This window comes from Pteropus vampyrus, unplaced genomic scaffold, assembly GCF_000151845.1.
Source record: "Pteropus vampyrus isolate Shadow unplaced genomic scaffold, Pvam_2.0 Scaffold76, whole genome shotgun sequence".
NCBI lineage: Eukaryota > Metazoa > Chordata > Mammalia > Chiroptera > Pteropodidae > Pteropus > Pteropus vampyrus.
Genome location: NW_011888857.1, coordinates 7,203,623 through 7,224,200, shown reverse-complemented (window position 1 = coordinate 7,224,200; position 20,578 = coordinate 7,203,623). Strand labels below are relative to the sequence as shown.

Genomic DNA, 20,578 nt, shown 5'->3' with positions numbered 1-20,578 from the left:
TTTTTTTTATTTTGCCTGGCAAGCACTTGAGATTCTTCCATTTTGTAAATTGCTTCTCCTTTGTAAGGCTTTCCTATGTTGATGCCTAGTCAACCCCTTTCCAAAGTTAAATGCACACCCTTCAATTTCCCAAAGAACTAAATTTAAACTTCTATTTAAATAATTAAACTGCTGTTGTAATTCTTAGCATATGATATATCATAATTTTTAATTCTATTCTCAAAAACGCTGATGGTCTCCAGAAATAAACCTTGGCTTTATCTTTCTTGTATTTCAGTCCCTTGTGCCTAGTGTACAACTGGTATAGAGTTATGATTTAATAACAATTGGTTGAATTGAATCAGATTAAATTCCTACTAAAATTTTTAGATAGCCCCACAAATTAACTGAATTTTAAAGTATAGGACTAGACTTTTGGAATTTTTAAGAAGGTAACCTTCTAGTCATATGTAAACAATTAGAGAGGAGAACAGAAGCTTTTCATAGTAGCAGAGCATTTAGATAATGATTCTCATGTGGATATGTATGTAAAATTAGGCATAATGCATATAAAAATGGAAAGAATGTAATTGTCAAACTGACTATATTTTCTCTTTTGTTAAGCATTTGGTGCTTTTTAAACAACTATCAATGATATACTTTTCCTATAGACTTTAGGTTTTTTATTTTTCAATTACAGTTGACAATATTGTTCTATGTTAGTTTCAGGTATATAACATAGTGGTTACGCATTTATATAATTTATAAAGTGATCCCCCTGATAAGTCTAGTCCCCACCTGGCACCACATATAGTTATTACAATATTATTGACTATATTCGTTATGCTGTACTTTATATCCCTGTGACTATTTTGTAACTACCAATTTGTACTTAATCCCTTTACCTTTTTACCCCACCATTTCCCTACCATCTAGCAACCAATATTTGTTCTCCGTGTCTAAGAGTCTGTTTCTGTTTCATTTCTTTGTTTATTTTGTTCTTTAGATAAGACAAATACCATGTGATTTCATTTATAGACTTTAATTTTTAGAGCATTTTAGGTTCATAGCAAAATTGAGCAGAAAAGTACCAGTGTGGGTACATTTGTTACAATTAATGAACCTACACTGATACATCATTATCACCTAAACTCTGAAGTTACATGAGGAGTCGCTTTTGTGTGTTCTGTGGGTTTTTCCAAATGTATAATGACTTGTATCCACCATTATAGAGTATCATCAGAGTAGTTTCAGTGCCCTAAAAAATCTCACTTGATGAGTCTCATGATGAATTGCCTATTTATCCCCCCTTCTCCTAAACCTCTAATCATTTTACCGTTTTTATTGTTTTACCTTTTACAGAATGTTGAATAATTAGAATCCTACAATATTTAGTCTTTTACTTAGTAATATACCCCTAAGGTTCCATCATGTCTTTTGTGGCTTAATAGCTCATTTCTTTTTAGTGCTGAATAATATTCCATTGTCTGGATGTGCCACAATTTATCTGCTCACCTACTGAAGGACATCTTGATTACTTCCAACTTCGGGCGATTATGTATAAAGCTTTTATAAATATCCATATGCAGGTTTATATGTGGATGTAAGTTTTCAACTCATTTACATCCTAACTTTATGTTGTTCATCTCATCTTTTAAGCCTGAAGTTTGAGTACCAGGATTGTATGTCATTTCCAACATCATTTTATATTATGCCAGAGATAATTTCAAATAATTCAAAATACTTCAGATATTTTCTAGCTTTATCATTTACATGATTTCTTCATGATTTTACAGGGCATACCAGAATTCTCCTATGAGAAACCCATTTTTTTGTATTTACTTTTTATGTATGTGAATATTCTTACAGAGTTATAGCATGAAGACTGTTCTAAATTTTACCAAAATATATTGTGAGAGGAAATATAATTTTTCTTTTACCTTTATAAGTTCTTCTGGCTGGTCTAATAATCAAATTGACATGAGGCAGATTAACAGGAAAAAGAAAGGGTTCTATAAGAATATCGGACAAATAGGGCAGATGAGCCTTATACACTGTCTTGAGCTAAGGAGAAATTGGGGTATGTGGTTTGAGACTTCAAAGGAAAGGAAGGCAATTCATATGGAAATGGAAAAGCAAATTTTGGGTAAATTTTGCGGCACAGAGAAGACTTTGATCAAATGGGCCTTGCTAGTTTCCTCCCTATCTATTACATACTAGTTTATATTAAACAATAGTCATCTATGATGATAGCTTCCTTCCTGGAGCAGATTCCTAATTAAATTCATTTAGACAATAAAGGGGAAAGGCAAAGATTTTTCCTGAGTCTTCTGTTTCTTAACAATAACCAGCTTAAAGTAGTCACTATTTTGGGTTGACAAATTCTGTTTCCCCTCAATATCTTGGAGAGTGAAGGGTGAGGAAAAGTCCATTTTGAATTCAATCCTAGTGAGCTCAGTTGCTACTATACTAAATCATAGCTCACTCTGAGGCATGAAGTCCAACTGCAAAGTCCCCAGGAGAGGTTGATGGTACTAGAAAGAATTTTTTACCCGTATTTCTAATTTTAATAATTTTGATCTTGAAGAATATATTTTCATTCTTTCTAAAGCCACTTGGTAGTTATATTTAGATACCTTGATGCTGTGAATGTTCAATTAAATAATTTCATTACAGTGTTTTTCAATAAAATATATAGCAAAACAAAAAGTAGCAAGGGGGCACAAGTGGAAATATTGATTCCATCTTGGAAAGACTGACTTTATTGACTGCATATTTGAACAATACGTTCTATATACTCTTTGTAAAAGGAAATTTATTCATTGTTGGCAATTTTCACATGTTCTTCTATCTATCCCTTATGTTTTATATCTGAAATATCTACAATCAAGTTTGCTTCAAACATTCGTGAAGAATTATTTAAATTACTACTATTAAATTTTCAGTTCACTGTCTTTAGAGAAGTAAAGGTGCCATTTTCTCAATTTCTTTTCTAGTTTGAATAGATGAAAGAAAATACATAGTACTTTATTTTCATGTTACCTGGCTAAAAAAAAAAAAAAGAGAAATAAATACTAAAATATATTAAATTCCAGGCATTGGTAAGCCATCATGAAACAATTAGAAATGTATACCAAATGATTTGCTTTGAACTATGTGCAAGTTCATTTTTTTCATCTTGGAAAATAATTAAAGATGTTATATAATTTAAATATTATAGGAGTCCTTTGAAGAGTAGAGCAGTAAAGAGAAAACTAATATGGAAAATATATCAGATGAACTATGTATGGAGATTCTCTATTGAATCTGTAGTTCTTTAGATGTGAAGTATTCTCCATATCTGGGATCAATTTTTCAGATATTCGAGTACATAATCGAGTACATGATTATTCAAGACAGTTCTCTATTCTAAACCTCTTCAGATTTTCTTGGCTAGATGGAAGCTGATTTTATTTAATATTTCAGTTTGTTTTTTATTTTATTTACTGATATTAAAGAAGGGAGTCAGAGCTGGCTTTTTTTTTCAGGATTTTCACATGAACCTAGAAATTTATACTTTTTTAAAAATCGTAGAACTGGAGGAGATATAATTGCTAAGGTTTTCAAGAACTTTATAAATATTTTTGTGTAAAGTGTGTCAAAATTTTTAAGTTTTGATGGTATCGAATGCTGGTATCATTGAATAATTTGATCTTTAATTCAAGTGAAATCAGACTTCTGCCCTGACTCTTAATTATAAATGGCACATCAACCCTGGGAAAACCCTTGATGCTTTGCTTTTTGATTGATGTATAATCAGAAAGAATTTTGGATACTATAAGCTATGTGCTACTGTTCTCACCCAATGAGCAGAGATCCTTACTCCTGGTTATATGTGATTACCTTTATAAGTACTGTGTGTAAGTGTTCATTAGTCATTTGGACTAATGAGGATGACTTTTAAAATATTACCAAATAAAAAATTTCATATGGATGAAGATCAAAAGCTTCCATTCACACAGTTTACAGTTTCCACTTTCAGCTCACATAGAAGCACGAAATATAACAGCTCCAGAATAGAAACAAATACTCCATAAATCACTTAAATGTCAAGTTGTTAGATCGATGTTACTGCTGAGTTCCTCTGCATTGAGAATTCCCAAGTTATGAAGTATCAATAGCTAGTTTTCATTTTATTTGTCCTAAAGTAACGTTCATGTCTTTCAATATGAATGAATTTTAAATAAATACTTAGATTCTGGTATATGTTATGTAGATGACTTTGTAAGGACTACAGGCTTATAGGGAGGAAAAAAGATGCTATTTTCATTTATGTGTTCAGTACTTGTTCCTGTAAGTTCTTAAAGAGTAGTCTGAATACTTTTGGAGGGCATGTCACTTGTGGGTATTCTCTCAAAATGTATTCTTGATAGACTGTGTCAAATCAGTCTCTAGTTTTTCTAGTGTAATATGGATATTGTATTCTTCTTTGTCATACAAACCACATATCTCACATCCTTTAGCATGCCCTTAGCTATGTCAAATATTTTATAGGTTCTAGGTTATAGTTCCTGAATGCAAATTCATTTATCTGATTGAAGTGATTTCATAAATTATTTTTTCTTCACCCAGTGACACAGGTGGTAGATATTAAAATGGCTCAGTGTTTGAATCTATATATATTCTTAAAGATGATCTTGCTTTACACACATCATAAAAAGCTTTATAGTCCTCTCATGGAGATTTTTTCAGCAAGTTCTCTTTTTTTATGTTTTAGCTGGCATAATTTATCTAATTTGATTATTTAATTTGAAAATATTGAAAAGTCTTTCAAAATCCTAGTATTAATTATGTAAAATAAGTAAACGATCCTCTATGCATCAATCACCTTTCTCAAAGATAATTACTATAATTTTGATGCATGTCTTTTTGAGTTTTTTCTAAATTAACATTGTACAAATAAATACATTATTCATATTTATAATACAAACAATTTAACTTTATATATGGCCATCTATATTGCATGTATTTATGCACATACACATCATAAAATGAAATTGTGGTGTATATATATCTGCAAATTATTTATTTCTACTTAAGACTATATAATGAACATTTTTATGGTTCAATACTTATAAACTGATCTTTTTAAATGATTGCATAGAGTTCCATTGTATTTGTACACTATATATTATTCCACCAGCCCTCTCTTGACATATTCTTATTTCTATATTTTTCTTGTTCAATCACTGTTGCAACAAATATACATCTATTTTTAAGCACTAATGATATTATATTTGTAGAGTATATTTGTAGAGTATTCTTAGGAGTGAATTGCTTGTTTAAGGATATATATTTTTTAATTTTGATAAATACTGACTAATTGATGTTTGTGAACTTTTTATAAAGAAGGTAGTATACTGTACTATTTCTGATTGTTTCTGTAATTCATATAGGAAAGTATTTCTGAAAACTATTACTTAACCAAATTAGATAAGGCAGTATTGCTATATAGGTAATCCCAAATGTGATTTATATATCTATAGTGCCTAAAGTATATATCTATATAACTATTTGTGTATTTATGCAAAAAACTTGATATCTACCATAAATCAAATTTAATCAGCAACAAAGTGATGGATCTTTGAGGTTGGACAGACATGGCCTTTAAGTGATGTATCTGAATGTACTAGTTATATAGCCATAAAATCCTTGGACATGAAGAAATCTCATAGTAGTTTGATGTTAGCAGGACTTTACTAATCCATCAATGGGTCACTATTTCATTTTTTATAACCATCCTTGTAAACCATCTGAGCTCAACAATCGACAACATTTTGCTTATACTTGCCAGTTCACAGTAAATAGAGGAAACCTCCTATCTATAAATTTAAATCACAAAGTGCTTCTTCTTTGATCTTTCTTTTCTCTTTGAGGCAAAGCTCTGTGTATCTCAGATCTTCTAAATCTACGGTTCAGTCTTTCACACAGAGTCACAGTCACTGAATTCATATTCATGAAATGCCATGGAAACTGGTCATATCCTATTGTTTTTATTCAATTTATTGGAGTGACATTAGTTAATACAATCATATAGGTTTCAAGTGTGCAATTCAATGATACATCATATGTATATTGCATTGTGTGTTCACCACCCAAAGTTAAATTTCCTTCCATCACTATATATTGACCTTCTTCACTCTTATCTACCTCCCCCCATTCCCCCTTTTCCTCTGGTAACCACTAAATTGTCGTCTGTGTCTATGAGTCTCTGTTTGTTTGTCTTGTTTGTTTGATGCTTTTAGTTTTATATCCTGCATGTAAGTGAAATCATATGGTTCTCATCTTTTTCTGACTTATTCCGCTTAGCATGACAATCTCAAAATCCATTTATGTTGTCAAAAATGGCAGTATTTCATCTTTTCTTATGGCTGAGTAATATTCCACTGTATATATGTACCACATCTTCTTTATCCATTTATCTGTCAAAGGGCATTTCAGTTGTTTCCATGAACACATTTATTTGTAAAGATATATGCACCCTGATGTTCATAGCAGCATTATTCATGGTGGCCAGGACATAGTTATATCCTATTAAAGAAAAAAAAAAACACACACACAACTCTTTATAACATTTGGTATGGCAGCAAGGGCGGTTTCTTGGCTAAAATAATGAAAGACTGTTAATAGAAAATCCTGTCAAGGTTTACACCCTCTCTTGTCTGAAGCATTTTCTTATCCCAGAAATAATGAATATAAGTAATATGTTTCAAGGTCAGATAATAGAAATTCAATCAGAAAGATTTTTATATTATATAATGGAGCAATAGCCTATGGCTTAAAAGAAAATAGTCTAGATAGTCTAGAAGAAAGATGGTAGAATGTTACTGTTAAAAGATTTTTCATATTTTCCTTTCTTGGTATTGGTTATGGAGACTTGTTCGATAATTCTGCTGCTCTCCTTTTGATTTTATAGTTCTTGTGTAATTTTTATAGTGTATGTTTATATATGCACATAAGAATGCAGGTATGTGTGTTATGATTACATATATTTATAAACTATATTTGTGTTTCATTATTTCATGAGTGAGAAATAGATTTGTAAACACTTTGTGAAAAATACTGGTAGAATATTTAGATGAAAGAGAAGGCCAAAAAAATAATAATAATAATAGAAGAAAAAGAAAAGAGGCAGTTTGAGCCAGGAAAGGGATTTATGTGTATGTATCACTGAAAAAATACTGAAAAGGTAAAGATATATTTACAGGTACAGATTTTCATAGTTTCTTATTGACAGCTAAGTTTCATTTCTATTTCACTTTCTTTTTTATAGTTCTTCATTAACCTATTTATTGACATGAGCTTCATCTCAAAGCATTTTGTTGAAAACATGAGTATATTTAATGTGTTGCTATGATGACTTTGTCAGAATTCCACCAGAGTTAGATTTCTTTGTTTTTCAGAATCTGCCCTTGAAGAAGATCCCATGCAAAGCCAGTGCACCTTCAGGCTCCTTTTTTGCCCGAGACAATACAGCAAATTTCTTATCCTGGTGCCGAGATTTAGGTGTGGATGAAACGTGTCTATTTGAATCGGAAGGTTTGGGTATGTATTTCCTTCAGAATTTTAGCTGATGAAATATTTAAATTATTGTCTTTGTCAGTATAACTGTCAAAACCAACTTTTTTGTGCCATTTCACAGATTGTTAATTTTGAGAAAATTTGTAGTTCCTTATAAACTTACTGGTCTGTTGTAAACGAGTCTTTGAAGATAGGAAAATACATGCCCTCTTACAATTGATTACCTTGTGTGTAAAAAAAATAGGAGCATAAATAGCATAATCCTTTCCAAGCTATAATGAAATATATACAATGAAAAGTCGAAGGATATTTGGAAGATGTAGGATTAAATTTTACCACCAGGCTCTAACCTGAAATAGAAAAGTAGTAGCTATATGTGTTCCAGCAATGAGAGCATTTTTATGAAAGTATGAAAACATCATTTCACATAGGTTGTTTCTTCGTTGAGACTGAACTTTGTTAATTTACTTATTTATTTATATATTTTGTAATGAGTTAAAAATCAGGCAAGCAAAGAGAAGATGGGATAATTAAAGATGAGGAAATAAAAGACAGATACGTTAGTGCCTTTTTGGTCTTGTTTTGTTAAATTTTGGAAAATCCACTTCCAGACCATAGAATGAGCTTTTGCATTTCCTTGGGAGAAAACATACATTGTTCAGTGTTTCAGCAGTACTTGATACCCTACCATTAAACGTGCAAACCTCCTATATAGAAGCTCTACCCCAGTACTACTCTACTATGGAGAATATTGGACTTAAAGTCCCATTCTAATGAAATATAACTGAGCGAAGAAAAGATACATCTAAGGGGAAAAAAGCTTTAGTTTTCTTCCTGAGGCTTTAAAAAATCAATTTACAAAATCACATAATACCAAATATTAACGTCAAAGTAAGCTGAGCATCCTTCAGAGAGAACAAGTATACAAATTGCCTTCCAAACAGAATACTTATGCTCTTAGGCCTCACAAAACAATATTCCCCTGCTGAACCTAGGAAACTGGTGGTAACAGCTAAAATTTTACTCGTTTTTTTTTTTTTTTTTTTGGTGCTTAAGGAAATTTGTATTTGTACTGAGGAATTGATGTGATATGGAAAAGATTATCATCAAGTTTCTGAGACTTAACTCAGCAAAGAAATACATGAATTTAGACTAGGAGGACATTTAATACCTAAAAGAAAAAATAAACCAGAATAACTGCACAATAGCATCCTATGTTGAATAGTGTGCTTCTTGAATATTCTTCATATAAATGGGCTTTGAATGTTCTTGCCATTTCCTCGTATTAATGTAAAACGAATTTGGTGAAGATGTGTGTATATGTATATACCTCTTTTTTAGTCCAGGTTAATTTTACAGAGAAATTTAACTTTCAGGTTAATCAAAAACTCAGTGAGTGGAGGATTATAAGAAGGGAGCATAGAGGAGTTATTTATGAAAAAAATATTCTTGAATGATCTAGTGTATATATATAGCTGTGTAATCAAATCTTAGTCATAAGGAGTCCACTCTTCATGTATAGACAAATAATATCATGATTTTAAATTCTAGAGTGCCCCTGCATTATCAAAGAACTGCCACATGGGGAAATCACTTTATTGTTTATTATTTTGTTCATGGTACAGATTTTCACTAAAGAAGCATTTTTCAGTGACTACAATCGGCCAAGTGGATTACTATGAATATAAATATGATCTTGTCTCAGTTTTCTCACTGTCCATAAGTCCTTTTGTTTCTCGAACTAATAAAGCTTTCAGTTTGAATCTGAGAAAAGTCACTCTAATAATAAATTTTCTCTGGAGTAAATATCACCATAGCCCAAGGTCCTAATGAGAATTAAATGAATATTGTTTACCTTAATGGCTTTTTGAAACTCCCATTCAGAGAATAATTAATGCATTTTATCTTGAAACAATAAAGCCCAAAGTAAGTTATATAATAATTGTGCTGGTATATAAATATATACTCTGTATTGTATTGCCTATAAAATTATGTCAGGAAGAATTTTGAGATGGCCTAGTTCTTCACTCTGTTTGAAAAAAGCTGACTTTATAAAAAGAAAGTCCATGATAATTTATATATAATAACTATCGAGTATTTTAATATAATTTTTATTTTGATTATTTTTTACATTATAACTTAGCTTATACCTTGCAATTAAAATTCATTTACATATCTATGAAAGTTTAATAAGGCCATATTTTCAAGGCTGTAAAAAATTTTAAATAATTTTTAACCTTCTAGGTACTGAACTAAAGCAATAGTTAGGCTTTCTAGTTTGCTACTTAATGAAAAGATAAATTTGAAATTTCTACTCCTCAGAATAGGACATTTGGTGATGTATAATAGGCCCTGTGGAGATGGAAGAAGGGAGCCAATATTATAGCATTGACTTTAGGATTATTCGGAGAAGGGAACAGCTGTGCCCATAGATGTTAATGATAATCAAGGGGAAGGACAATGAGAGATTCCATTTCCCTGAAGTGGAACCCTTTCTCCTTGGATTTTTCTTATTATTCACTGCGGGTGAGGAAGTGATTGAGCCGCTGCTGATGGCCTTGGACTCTGTTCTTGCAGAATTGACTTTCTTGCAACAATAACACTGTGTACTCTGCTTGATGTCTTTTCACACTTCACTTTGAAAGGGAATTTAGGGCAAGGTTTTTTTCTTTTTTCCTACTTCAAGATTTCATTTCAGTAGCACACAAAATGAAGAGCATCCTTTGTGTTCTAGTGGTTTGAATAGCAAATAAAATGAAAAGATGCCCTGATAGAGGGGGGAATCTGTTTGAATGAATGATAAAGTAGATCACTGTATTGAGTGTGTATCAAGAGGCTTCTGTCTTTAGCAGTTCAAAGGTCTTTGCCTGCATAAAGTATTCTTATCTTTGTAGCAACTGATATGCTACCCTCTGTTGCAGTGCTTTTTGTACAATTATTTGTGAGAGGATCTTGATTCACAACTCACTCAATCTGTTCTCTTTCCACAACAGCTAATGACCAGAAATCTCAGTGGGTGGGAAAGGTATTGCAAAGATAAACTGGGGAGTGTGGACAGCAACTTATTCCTATGCTTCTCTCATGTTCTTGGCAAATAATTTTCTATGCCACATGATACAATCACATACAGAGTATAACCTGCAGTTTACCTTCTATGACATTCTTAATAATTTTTTCTCTTGGAAATGTCAGTTCTTAGATCATAAGTTTACTAATATCCTGAATATTATTTTCAAAACGAGCCAGTAGAAAAATGGATAAAAGTCATGAATAGCCTGTTTATAAAAGATTTATAAAAATCCAATAAAGATATAAAAGTCTGACACATTAATAATAAGGTAAATACAATTAAAACTATGAAAAATTAGCAAAGATCAAGAAAATTGTGTTTAGTATTGAGTATATAGTAAAATAAGATCTATACATTGCTGAAGAAAATTTGACATTGGTATGCTTCCTTTGGAGGGCAATTTGATATAATGTTTCAGAGCCCTCAGAAGTGTTTATATCCTTTGATCAAGTTGTTCTACCTTTAAAAGTTTATTTAAAGGAAATAAGTAGAGATAGGTACCAGGATGTCCACTGAAACATTTTTTTATAATAGTAAAAACAATATGGAAAGGAACTGAATCTATGACATTTGGTGATACCTTAAACAAAGTCATCCATAGCTACCAACCAAAAAGAAGGATATGAAAAACTTATACTATGCAACATGAATTCATACATTTATATCTAGTAAATAATTAAAATATATTTAGAATTTGGAAAACAAAGATAAATAGTAGTTGAGTTATCAATGATATCATTTTCTTCTTCAATTATCTATTAACAAAATTTAGACAGTAAACAGGTATGGCATGTAATCCAAAACAGAAAAGTTAATTTTATGTTAAGATACCATTTGAACTAATTTGCATAGAGAAGTATTTAATGGACATAAAAATTTATACATCAGTGTATTATAAGGTCTGTTTTGCATTTTTGCAGTTAAACTGACATTTCAAGTTATTGTAAAATTTTATACTGCTGTAGGAACAGATGACATAGATCTGTGTGTGCTTTATGCAGCATATTTGAACCTTAAGAGTCTACATGTAAGGTTTACCTACAATCCCCATTGTTCAAACCATGCTGATATATGTCAGTGACTAGAGGAGATTCTGCTTTCATGTTTCTGATTTATTAATAATTGGTTTTATCAGATTCCTTAACAATATTTAGGACTACACTTTAAGTTAAAAAAAAAAAAAGGTGAACATGAATGTTTCCTTGAATTTAAAAGTATGTAGTTTATCAGGCTAAAAATAAAATATTAGCCCAATTATTATTTTAAAAGAAATGAACTTTACCTTTAATTGTGGAGTTAAGAGAAAATGTTTAGAAGACTCTAGGTGTGAAAGCATTTTCTATTTTCAGTTTGACAGATAGGTAAACATTATTAGATTGTATAATCAATATTTTTCCTAATAGTAAATGTAATAATTTTTCAAAGGTTAAATACTTACCTTTTCTGAAATAATGTTGAATATTTTGATATGGCTAATTTTTATTATTTAAATTAAGGCCAGAAATATATGATTTATTCTCAATCTTAAAAAAGTCCTAAAATTGATGCTCTTATGTGATTTTTTTCTAAGACATTTTAGGTAAGAAACTATTTAAATTAGTGAGATTTAAATTAGTCTCTACGTGAGGGATTTATTTTTTGATTTAACACACTAATTAGAAATTGTCAAATTAGTTTAATTTTCCCCCCAGAGACTTGTTTATTTTGCTTTATTCATTTGCATTCTGGTGATCCGGGAGATGGAAAAAAGGTGGGGGAAATTCTTTAAAAATGCACAAATTTTTGCTTGCTGTAATTGTGTCAATATTATTATGTTATTGGATGATTATAGGATTTGGAGGCCAGTGACTATTCTTCATCTGTTTCTCTGGGAAAGAATCTACTCAGCAAGAAAAGGGTTTGCTCTTTGCTGTGCTAGCATGCAAATGTGTGTGATTTACTTTTTATTTTTATTTTCTGTGTTTGTGCGTTGTGTGGCCCTGTCTTCTTTTGATGCATGACTCTGATCTGCAGTTTTACAAAGTCCTTTGTTCTGTTGAATACTGGTCAAACACTGATCTAGCTACAGTGTTGGTGTGATGTTGATGCACAAAAGTAAAAAGGATTGTGCATGGATTTTTAAACATTATGTTTCATTTTATACTTTTAAGTCAACTGTTGTATCTGAAAAAGAGCCTGCATTCCGCTGTTTGATAAATCATCTTTTGTTGTTGTCATTGTTGTCTGTATTGAGGACTATAAGAGTATTGCTATAGAAAAAGCTATGTTATTTTTATTAGTACTAATGCAGTATAACAATTTCAGGACACTCATTCAGAGATAGGTTTTTTTTATATTCACGTTATTTCCTTCCCAGGAACAATGTATTTTAGACTTTTGGATTTTTACACCTATTTTATAAAGTACCTGATTTATAAGCACCTCAATTTACGTTTTACTTTTAAATTCAGAAACTCTTCCTAAATATAACCATTTACCATATACCTGAAAAAACATAAGAGAGAATAGTATGGAATCTGATTGAGGCAACTAAATGTCTCCTTGAAATGATAGGTATATCAGGACTTGATGGAGTCAGGGTCAAATTAGAAAAGTGGAGCACTCTTTAATTTTTCTAGGCTAAAGTTTTCTCTGTATAATATTCAATAGCTATATGCTCAATAATGATAACTAAACAGTGTACATGTGCTATCACTTCTACTCTCCCCAAACTATCATTTTATAAATGAGAATACTGATAGCTAGAGAATGAAATAACTTGCCCAATGTTACACAGCTTCCTAACGGCTCAGCTAGGATTCAGCTCCATTTATCTCCAAAGATCATGCCCATGTGTTACAGAAAGTTATGCTTTGAGTTAATTTTAGAAGTTCATATAATTATTTCAAGTAAAAGAAAAAATAAAATATAGAACAACTTAGAAAAGACCCTTGCTTCTTATTGCTGTTCTGAATGAAAGTGACTTAATCCATTAATTTAACATAATGTCTGGGTTCTGGAGGGAAAAATAAAAGGTCACTACTTCTTCCAGGACATTCTCAACTTAGTGATAAAGGCAATGAGCTACATTTTATTCTATACATCTATCGTCAATGAGATTATGAATGAACTCTCCATGTTTATATGATTTATATGGATGTCATAGGCTATTTTAAATGTGAATAGTGATTCTGAGAGATGTGGATACACAGCAACATGAGCTTGCATGATTCTTGTTTGCTTTTTCTCTTTAGCCTCTCTCAGATCAGTTTTCAGTCATCTAAATTGCTATGCTATGCCTATTTGCCTCCTACCTTTAAACTCAATGATTTGAGCATCATCTTTCTGGGAGTCATGTGCTAGAGAGAAGAGTCACTTTCTTTTGTACCTTATGGATCCTGGCAGGAAAGAAATGCCCATAATACCCCTTAAAATCTAATTCAATTTATGAATTATTTTCTCTCCATTCATCAACATCACCACTGTTATCCTAAACATTATAGAGCATATTTCATATGTCAAAGCATATTTGAATACTTTTAACAAAATAGATGTAGGAATTATAGCTGATGTTTTTGTGATAATAATAGCATTGATTAATACAGTGCTTTTTCAATTTTAATGTGCATACTCATCACCTGGAGAGCTTGTTTAACTGTAGATTCTGCTCAATAAGTCTGGAGTGGGACTCAGTAATTTGCATTTCTAACAAGCTCCCAGCTGATACCAAAGCTGCTGGTCTGTGGACCACACTTAAGTAGCAAGGGAGTAACATTTATTGAGTATTTACCATATGCCAAGTGCTCTTAACTAAAAAATTACCTTGTAAGGAAGAGCAAGCAAAAGGCAAGACTCCTGTTTGAGAGATGAGAAAATTATGCAACCTGGACTAGAACCCAATCCTTATGACTTCTAGTTTACTATATCTCCTACTACTCTTCATGAGTATTAGAACCCCTTCTCTACTCAGGGAAAGTGAGCAGCCTTTAATTTATGATAGTTTCACAATTAAAAAATATTCAGCCAAAAATATAAATTTTCACATTTTCTTCCTAAATATAAATCTAAAAACCAGTTTTCTTCAAAACCAACATGAATGTTGTAGCTTCTAATGTATAAAAACTAAAGGAACAGGACAATTTTTTATGCTTTCATTTGTTTGCTTATCTGTTAAAACTTAATATATTTAACTCAGCTATACATTCATGGTCTAATGCATTTTATCCTTGCAGATTCTGTGACATTGAAACTCTACCCCTTGCTTTAGTAGAAGACCTCATTTTCTATTCCTGAAGCTAGCAGCATTCTATTTGACATTTGATGCCCATGAGATTTTTATAGAATCTAGGTTATAAGATTGAGATTCTTGCCACATATTTTTGAATAGGGATCTGTGTTACTTTTCCCAGAGGTGTTCTGCATTATACTTTTCTTTGAAATGGTTTTGATTATTTCAAAAGAAACCTCTAGTGACAAAACCTTTTACAAAATAATCACCATTGACTAGAGAGCTTTTTATTTGTTTTAAAGAGAATTTGTTCAGGGGAAATAAAGCAGTAGTTATCCCCTCTTCTACCCTAACTCAAAGCAAAAGACCATATTAATATTCCATTGCTAAAATGAAAAAAAGTTTCCTGCTGTAAACCAGTAAAAGTAGAAGTTTCTATATATTTTTGAAAAAGAATTAGTAAATGTGTTTAAAATGAGTATTAGATATGACTCAATGCAAAGGCTTTAGTTCAAACACAATACACTAAACGTTGCCTTTCTAATCATTCTGACAAAGACATGCATTCAGTTATTTGATCTTCTAAAATATGTAATACATAATCAACTTAAATAACTTATTGAAAATGAACTCAGCTAAATTATTTTGTTCTCAGAGACAGAGGAAAATTAAAACTAAGATATTTGGTGTTTCACAAAATGACATGTCCTAAGGTAATTGTTACTTAAACTTTATTCTTAGCACAAAATCGTAATAGCTGTAAGACGTTTGTTTTTATATCTGTCTATATAGGCTGGCCAATCTGACTTATTTAATCTGAAATTTGATGAAATTTAGAATTGACTGTCTCTGATATAATATAAATGATAAAATATTCAAAATACACTCATTACAATAGTACCACTCTAAATATACAAATCTACCAATAGTAATTTTTTTTTCTAAAGTTTCTTCTATTGCTTAGTATAGTGACTTACATGTGATAGGTGCACAAAAAAAAATGCTTATAGGAAAAAAAGTGAATTAATTTTGACTAAGCCAAATAAAGATCATCTTCAAGAAAACAATATATAACAACAGAAGTGAAAATAATAAAGAAAACTAACCCTGAGAAAGTCTTTCCTACGTGCCAAGCACTGTGCCTACGATAACAATAAGTATTATTTTGTTTAATGTTCACAAAAATATTGTGTGGTACACACTATTCTCTTCCTTCAGAAAACTTGGATTATATAGACTAACCTCCCCAAATTACACAACTAGCAAATGTTAGAGCTCACACTCACATTGAGCCAGGTCTTTGTGGCTCGAATCCCACAGCCACTATGCTCTTTCCATCCATTAACTTTAATTTAGAACTTGCCTTGGTGCAAAACCAAAGTCACTTCTTAGATATAATGTAGACATTACTTAAAAATTCTTAAATTCAATTTTATAGCAATAAGGTAAGGTTGTTTGTTTTTATAATTAAGTAAACATTTACATAATTGAAATTGAAATCCTTTCCTAAAAATGCTAGGTAAGATTTTCGTGTTTATTCAATTTTTTCATTGTTACCATCATTATCATCATCACATAATTTTCATCATCCTCAATATTATGAGATATAATACTTATTATATAATTATTCTGTTCTAGGCTTTGTTCTAAGTTATGGCACCTCTACAGATTTATTTCATTCATTGCTTACTCATCATCAAACATTGATTTTTTTTTTTTTTTTTGGCTATTATGGGCCGGGCATGATATATCCAATATTAAGAAAGTCATGAACCAGTAAGACAATATTATAGGGTGTTTTGTAGAAATTTTATTGCTTTATAAAAGATACTTCAAAAAAAACTGGGAAGTAAAATATTTTTCTATTAGCATTTTCCTTAGAAATGATGCTGAGGAAGAGGTTTATTTGACTTAAATTATATAAGTTGATTCTGTTAAGGATATAAAATGGAGAATCATGCAATTACTTTTCAGTTTGTCAAATTCAATTTCTAATGCATCTATGGTAGATTTGATTTTTGAGTTTGGGCATACAAAAGCTATTTTAAACTGGTAGTTCAATTGAGGAAGCAAAGAAATACACAATTGTGATGCATCCTATATAGCTCATTGTCTTCCATATATTACCACAATATTGCCTTTTTTCAGAATGACTTTTATTTTCTATAAAATTTATCTGTTTATTCCCAATGCTTATATGGTCCTCAGAATATGTACAATAAATTGGCTAAGGAATCATTATATTCAGGTCAGATATTACTTTTTATAGTTGGTTATTAACTGCACATTGATTCAATTTGGTCAGTTCACCAAAAATTTTTATATTTTGACACTGTTTTCATCAAGAAATGCATGGGATTGTATCTAAAGCTTCTGATGCTTTAGCCACTTGCTTCGCACAGCTTTCTTTACTGAAGATGAGGGTATTAGCAGGGCTTAAAAGTCTTCATCTCTTCATGTTTTATGTATTCTTTTTTCAACTCAAAACTCCTGTTTGTTATTTGGTACCCTGGACAGGGTTAAAAAAGAAAATCCAAATCAAAAGAAATTGATTATCTAGACAAGAATATCGATTTTCATTTGTTTGCTTCTGTTTTGTGATGTTTGTTATTGTTCTCTGTTTGAAATTAATGCCTATGATATTACAGTCCATACGTTACAAGGTGATGAAATTGATTTAACATATCAAAAGTTTTGAAGTTTCTATCATTCTAGCCAGAGCCAAGTAGTGGAGCATTTTGATATTGGAGGTATTAAATATTTTTATTTTAAGCCCCTTTAATTAATAGTAATTTTAGGCCTCCTCAATTAGGGTTTTGTGACAATTCACTAAATTTCAGCTGAAACTAAACTATTAATTACAGAGATTGGAAATATTCTGTAATTCGCAAGTCCCATGATCAATCCTGTTTTACTGAGCATTGCTGATGGGATTAGAACTTATTTTAAAAGCTTTAAAGGTGATATTTTATAACAAGATATAACAATCCAAGTAAGTATTTTTCAAATTACCACATACTCCCAACAAATTCCATTCCAGTGTCCATGGACCAAATATTATCATTACCGAAATCTGTGTAGAGAAGGAATTACATTTTAAATTAAAGAGGTAGAATAATGTTGGAATATTAAATTATAAAATTCTTTGTTTAAGAAAGCAATATTGCTATTTTTATTAAAGTTTATCAATAAACTATTATTTTCTTTTGTCAGGATATTAATCGTATCTATGTAAAAATCATTCTCGATGCAATATTTTTTCCAATACTTGTCTTTATTAGGTGTTGTATAAAATAACATTTTAAAAATTCTCTAATTTTGGTTTAAAAAGAGTAGTATAAGCAGTACTCACTCCTCTGGTAGGCTTAACAAGTGAAATTATGATCTGTCAACATTATTGAGTGTGTCCAAAGCAATTGGTAAAGCAGATTTATTAAGTAATCAGATTATATGAGAAGAAATATCAGTGCAAATAAATAACATCTTTGAATTTTCTCATTTTATGGTCAAAGCTGGCTGATGGTATATATTGGGAGATATTTACAAAATCAAGTCAGTTGAAAGTGTTTCTTTCTAAATTATCATTTAATCAGATTTGCTTAGGAGAGGACATTAAGTTTCAAGGACTGACTTGATATCATTGTATAGAGGATAACAAAGGACTGTGATGTGTAATTTTTATTCTTATTCATTGCATAATTTTTGTTAGCATCACTAGTAAAGGTAGAACCAGGATTTAAAAAAGGACAGTCTCTGCTCCACAGTCTTCTGTGTGCTCTATGTTTTTAAATATCTATCAACTATGTCATAATTATAGCCACTTATGTTTCCAATATTGACTTATAACATTAATTGAATAAAATAATATGAGGGTGAGATTTATGCAGGTTGAGATTTCCTGAGATTCATGGCTTTAGGGGGAGAGGATGGGCAAAGAATTTCGAAAGCTACTTTAAAACTGTAAGAGAGCAATATCTACTGTGGGGCAGGATGGTTTTTGTGAATTTCAAAATGAAAGCTCGCTCATTTACTGGGAGCAGGAGGGATGAGGAGTCAGTGACAAACCTGTTCACCATTGAGTTGCTTTATAATCCCTTCTATTGTAAAAGTGCCTGCCTCTGCCTTGTCTTTCAGTTCTCCACAAGCAACCTAGAGAAGTGTGTCTCTGTTTGTTAGAGCTTGGCCGGATTGCAGCCAGGTAGGTCAAAATACTGCCACTATGTCAAGACATGGACCATCTCAGCATCCAAAAATCTGAGAAGCTTGCTAACTTTTTATTGCTGATGTTCAACCTGGATGTTTAGAACATATTCCTTCAAATATGATCAGTACCAAGATCTCAAGAAAGCTTTCAAACAGAAAGCACACCAATATTCTTTAACTTTGTGATTGCGTCAAAGTCACCATGTCTAAGCACCTTCCAACTCTTTCTTGGGGTATTTTGTAGATAAAGTTCTTTGTAACAATTACTGCCTCCTTACTGGAAAGTCTGTTCCCATTACTTTCTCTCTTTCTTATTTCTTTACCCTATCTCTCCCTTTTACTCTGGAATAATGTTCAGCCTCCTCTTTTGTTCTTTTTTTCTCATTTTCCCCTTTCAACATCTCATCTCTCAGCTTCTTTGTTTCTAATTCTGAGTGGGGGTATAGTTTTAAAATTATTCTCCGTGTTTTGATTAGAGAAAGACATAGAATATTATTTTTTTATGTAGAGACATATTTGGAATCTTTGTCCTTTGGGAAAAAAATAAAGTAATTATAGAAATCATAATTATAGTTAAGTAGAAGAAGGAGCTTTATTAGCTAAGCTGACTTTATTTCATGTCTTCTTTATTATCTTGCAAACTATTAAACAGGGCTTCTGACAATTCTGTGAAGCCCAAAAAATTAGAAATGAAGATATAAATTTTTGAAGAAATCTTGATGCAAAATTAAAATTCTAAATTAATTAGATGTTTTCTCATCCAGATCTGGGTATACATTTAGAGGCGAGATTAGATGAACCAATAAAATAAAATGAGAGCTATCTCTGGGTATAAATTCTCAAAGATAAATTTATAAAGATCAAGCAAGAGAAAATACAGGGTGTGCACATCAGCAAATTATAACAATGCATAGAAAACTTTCTGCCAATAAATAGACCTTTATTTGATCCAATGAAAGATTAACATGTAGTCAGAAGTAACTCCAAGTTCTTTAAAACACTATAGTCAATATAATCTTAACAAATTTCACATCAAGTGTACATTTTACTTTACCACAATAATTGGGTGTGAGAAAGATTTTTAATTTAAAAAATTCTTCAAATTAAATGACCGAGGCTCCACTCAACAAGGAGTGAAAAAGCAATTAAGGGAATGGTTTTATAAACTTTATAAATGTCTAACCAATGTACTGTATGCTTGAAACTAATAATAAAATTTAAAAATATATATCAATTTGAGACATTTTCAGGTTTCTCTGTGCTTTCCCACATCATTCCCATATATCGTGTGAAGGCTACTGGAGAGGGTCTCCAAGCCTGCAGTTCACTCAGGCATAATTCAAGCTTGTAGTGTCTGGCTGTTACACAGGACTCCGTTCCCTTTTCATGCTGCCATCTCCTTGGGTTCTGTGAGGGAGAAAGATGAAGATACCTGTTGCTTCTAGAGTTCTGCCAAGCTACTAGTCTTGGGGCTTCTGGCCTACTGGACAAACAGATTTGAGTCAAAAGAATATCAAGGACTCAGCAGATATACTCTAAAAAAAATGGAAGTTAAAAAT

General features: G+C 31.2%; 1 protein-coding gene across 4 annotated transcripts in view; it reads left to right on the top strand.

The window, feature by feature from the left end:
* GAS2 (growth arrest specific 2) overlaps positions 1 to 20,578 on the top strand; it is a 120,204-nt gene that overhangs the window by 40,425 nt on the left and 59,201 nt on the right. For all 4 annotated transcript variants that reach the window (XM_011362586.1, XM_011362585.1, XM_011362584.1 and 1 more), the window contains exons 4-5: positions 7,422 to 7,563; positions 18,951 to 19,014. In XM_011362586.1, coding sequence (XP_011360888.1) covers positions 7,422 to 7,563; positions 18,951 to 19,014 — 206 coding nt within the window. The remainder of the gene's footprint in view (positions 1 to 7,421; positions 7,564 to 18,950; positions 19,015 to 20,578) is intronic.